Consider the following 3,761-nt stretch of genomic DNA (forward strand, 5'->3'; position numbering starts at 1 on the left):
GACCTGTACTGCAGTGAAGGTGACAGAATGTGGTAATGGGTCAGCATGGGAAAATCTGGATGGGCCTGGTTAATTGTAAAATTCATATGAGATGTGAGTGTGCTCATAAAAGCTACATGTTATAATCAAATCTGTTGGTCCTCTCCTCTGTACATAAATTATCCTATGATGCAAAGAATATCTGTAACCTACCTTTGTGTAAGTTATGTTAAATTATATTTTAAAAACACACACAATGACATGCAGGCACAACCAAATGATGTTAAAAAAAACTGGTCCATTTCCATTTTATTAAGTTTCAGTTATAATTTTTAATGTTTTAAATCTTGGTTGTAGCCTTCAAAAACGTGAAATCATATTACTGTTATGTTTGGCCATTTACTTTTTCGCTTCGCATGTATCAAGTTCGCAACGCGCATTAATCCCAAAGGCTGAAAAGCCAGCAGCGATGAGTGCTCCGCCTCCGCGCTGACTAGCGTTGAGGCAGAAAATGACTCTCAGGGGGTTACCGATGGAGGAGCTCCTTAAAAAGTTGATGGAAGAAGGCATTGATGTCAGACGACGAGGCGCAAAGGTTTAGAGGTAAGTCGGGTGTGATTTTGTGTTTTTATAAAAATTACAACGTGTAATTTTACAGTAGAGTTAGCAAAAGTCCGAAGAGCTAGCTTTAACATGGGTGAATGCTAGCAGTTAGCTAAGTTTTAAACAAAGAAAGGTACAAATGTGGACTATTTAGACTGTTGGTGGAATATTCAACGTCTGTCTGCCCGCCGTATTCCAGTGTTTTATCAATAAATAGTCACTAACCGTGTACAACAATGTAAAAAAATCAATAATTTCTCAAAACATGCTAGTATGTAAATATAGGTATTAACAAAATCGTTCTCTAAGCAAAATTCATCCCATCTAACGTGTTTCCCGCTCAAAGGGATTTTAAACAATGGAAGGTACACATTTGTACCATTCCACCTACTTAGTGGGATTTGGGATTTTCGAATATGAGAGCTGTAAGCTCTGCGCAGGGACACTGTCTGCAACCCAAGAATTGTTAAGATGATTGGGGAAACAGCTAATGATTTTTTTTGTCTCTAAATCTGATTATTATTATTTTCTGTACTAACTGATTAATCAAGCTGTTTATTAGCTTTAGAATTTTTGTTCAAGGGTTAAAGCACTTTACATTTATCTCCAGTCTGTGTCTTTAAACATGTCAAAAGTTTAAATCCTCAATGTAAAATGTCATTCTTTTGTCTATTCTGCTCTTTTCATTTCCAGTTGTGTGATGAGGTTGATTTAATGCATCCCTGCCAAGACAACATCTGTCGCCGCTTTAGCGAAAACTTCACTGCTGTTCTTCAAATGACCAAGGATTTGCCACTGAAGAAGGTCTACATGGAGGCAAGAGAGAATGCACTGGCTGAAGACATTACAGGTGCTAATTTGACCTCATACAAATAGTAAATTTTGTGACAATTCATTTGCTCTCTCTTCCAAAGATAATTGATGTACCATAGTGTCATGTGAAGAGCATGTTAATGGGAATTTGCATGCTATCAAAATCTAATGAAGTGCATTTGCATCTGTATGACCTAGGAATTGACTTCAAGGGGGCACTTCTCTTGCCATCCATCTTCAAGGAGAAGATAGAAGATTTCATCATCCTTGGAGAGGTAAATGCATGATGCAATGCATAGCCTTTGGCCACAAGTTTCATTCTTGGTGTTTTGTTGGCATGGAGCTGAATTCAGCTGCGGTTCAGCATCACAGCTAAGCTAATGTAGGGGAAACACTGCTGTTAATCCACAGTGCTGCTGTGCTCTTGGGTTTTGTCTGGTGTTTATATAGATAGATAGACCTTTATTGTCCCCTTAGGGAAATTCTTCTTCACAGGTACTGTCACTGTCAGGGGTGATTGCTTTTGCCCTTGAATATTATGTCAAACTTTAGCAGCTTATCAAACACTACCACAACAGTCATTGGCCAAGAAGCTTTTTGTTTGGAGTATGGGCCATGTTTACAGGTTATCAGAATAGACAGTTTTGTTTTCTAGAAAATAAAGAAGGTAATTTGAGGAATCTGTTGAAAATCCACTTGGCACATATTGCTTAAACATACTGTATACTAATGTTTTTCTTCCTCTTCTGCAGAATACTCCCACGAGTCCATACCCAACCATTCGAATGAAGGATAAGAGTTGGACAACTGCCCTCTTAAGACAGTGTCGCCGTGTTGTGACAGTTGAAGGAGTGGATGTTTGCTCGTGCCGCTCGCTGGATGAGGCCTACATCTCAGCATTCTCCACCTTCTTCGTGTTCAACATGACCTACCCTGCATACTTCAAGAAAACACTTGTCTTTCTTCAGAACTGCATTGTCAACATAGGAGACCAGGGAGACAAACCCCTGCCAGTAAGTGTCGCCAGGGTACTTAACCAACTCTATTAAATACGCCCCCACCCAAGTGTCACTACCTTATTGACTACCCAATGCTGATTTTGATGTATGGTCCTCTTCGCCCTTTGTGGTGTATGAGATATGAAAGCAAGCATCAATATTTCAAAAATCTAGCGAGTAAATGCAAAAACTTTGTAAACATCACTGCAACTCTTAGCAATCGTCATCAAATGAAACAGTGCTGGGAGTTTTCTTCAGATAAGTTGCTTGTTGACTTTGAACATTCACTCAGCACAAGTGTCAGTGTGCCATTTTCATCTCTGCCAGGTGACTTACAGAATGCTCTGGAAATGAACAAAAGTTTTACAGATGTGCATTTTCAGGATAAAGTGCTTCAGCGTGTGTCTGCTATATCTGTCAGCAGTGTCAAATATGAACTTGAGGATGTTTTTGTAGTTGGCCATGTACACACTGAAGCCATACCTCAATTCTTTAAAATCAAGTATATTTTGAATGTTGATACTTGTTGGGTATTGTGTGGGAAACTGTTACTTCCTTGCACTTGTGAATGTCATTTCCATGCTTACCAAGTGGCAGTTGACAATGACTGGATCCTGTTCAATCCAGGAAATGAATTAGACTTTCAAGCTCTAGACACCTATTAAGTTGATGATAGGCGGTTTGTGTCCTTGAGGTATTCTGTGTGACGTGATTGCAAGAACATTTTTATGTATGTATGTATGTGTGCGTGTGCGTGCGTGCGTATGTATGTGCGTGCTTGTTGAAGTAGAGCAAAACATTTGTGTGGACAGTTTTTTAAATACATGCCATCTCTGTGATCCGTCAAAACATTGTGTTCAGGTGTTTAATGTCTTTATGTGATTGTTTACTTTTTTTCTTCTTTTTTTTTTTTTTTTTTTTTTTTTTAAATGAATGTATTTTTCTTGCCATAGGACACTATGGCAGGGGTGTCAAACTCAAATACACAGTGGGCCAAAATTCAAATCTAGAACAAGGTCGCGGGCTAACATTAATATTTATTGAAAAATATCTTCCTCCAGATATAAGAATGAATCTCTTCTTATGGACTCAAACAAGTTTTGGTGAAAAACTGAATGTGGAACAAGCAAAGCTTAATACTAAACAATGTATATATTAGCTGTATAATACCAGTAGGCCAGCTCTAATAGTAATTTGGTATGGCTTCGCGGGCCAAATGTAATTAGGCTGCGGGCCAAATCTGGCCCGCGGGCCAGAGTTTGACACCTATGTCCTATGGCAATATACGAATGTAATCAAGGATGTATTCCTGTGGTTGTTTAAGTGCTTTGATGTGATTCTATTATCGAAAATAAATGGTTAAATAAC

General features: G+C 38.6%; 1 protein-coding gene across 1 annotated transcript; it reads left to right on the forward strand.

The window, feature by feature from the left end:
• The first annotated feature begins 483 nt into the window (after positions 1 to 483).
• LOC143421392 (uncharacterized) lies at positions 484 to 3,272 on the forward strand. Its single transcript, XM_076890499.1, has 4 exons — positions 484 to 582; positions 1,276 to 1,432; positions 1,594 to 1,670; positions 2,148 to 3,272. The coding sequence occupies exons 2-4, from the start codon at positions 1,297 to 1,299 to the stop codon at positions 2,442 to 2,444; spliced, it is 510 nt and encodes a 169-aa protein (XP_076746614.1). The 5' UTR covers positions 484 to 582; positions 1,276 to 1,296; the 3' UTR covers positions 2,445 to 3,272.
• The last annotated feature ends 489 nt before the right edge of the window (positions 3,273 to 3,761 follow it).

This window comes from Maylandia zebra, linkage group LG12 (assembly GCF_041146795.1).
Source record: "Maylandia zebra isolate NMK-2024a linkage group LG12, Mzebra_GT3a, whole genome shotgun sequence".
NCBI lineage: Eukaryota > Metazoa > Chordata > Actinopteri > Cichliformes > Cichlidae > Maylandia > Maylandia zebra.

Bases quoted from the DNA above. Each gene is read 5' to 3' on its own strand.
- LOC143421392 (XM_076890499.1), top strand. From the start codon at position 1,297: ATGCATCCCTGCCAAGACAACATCTGTCGCCGCTTTAGCGAAAACTTC. The intron at 1,433-1,593 runs GTGCTAATTTGA...TGTATGACCTAG, and splicing joins ACTGGCTGAAGACATTACAG to GAATTGACTTCAAGGGGGCA. The intron at 1,671-2,147 runs GTAAATGCATGA...CCTCTTCTGCAG, and splicing joins ATTTCATCATCCTTGGAGAG to AATACTCCCACGAGTCCATA.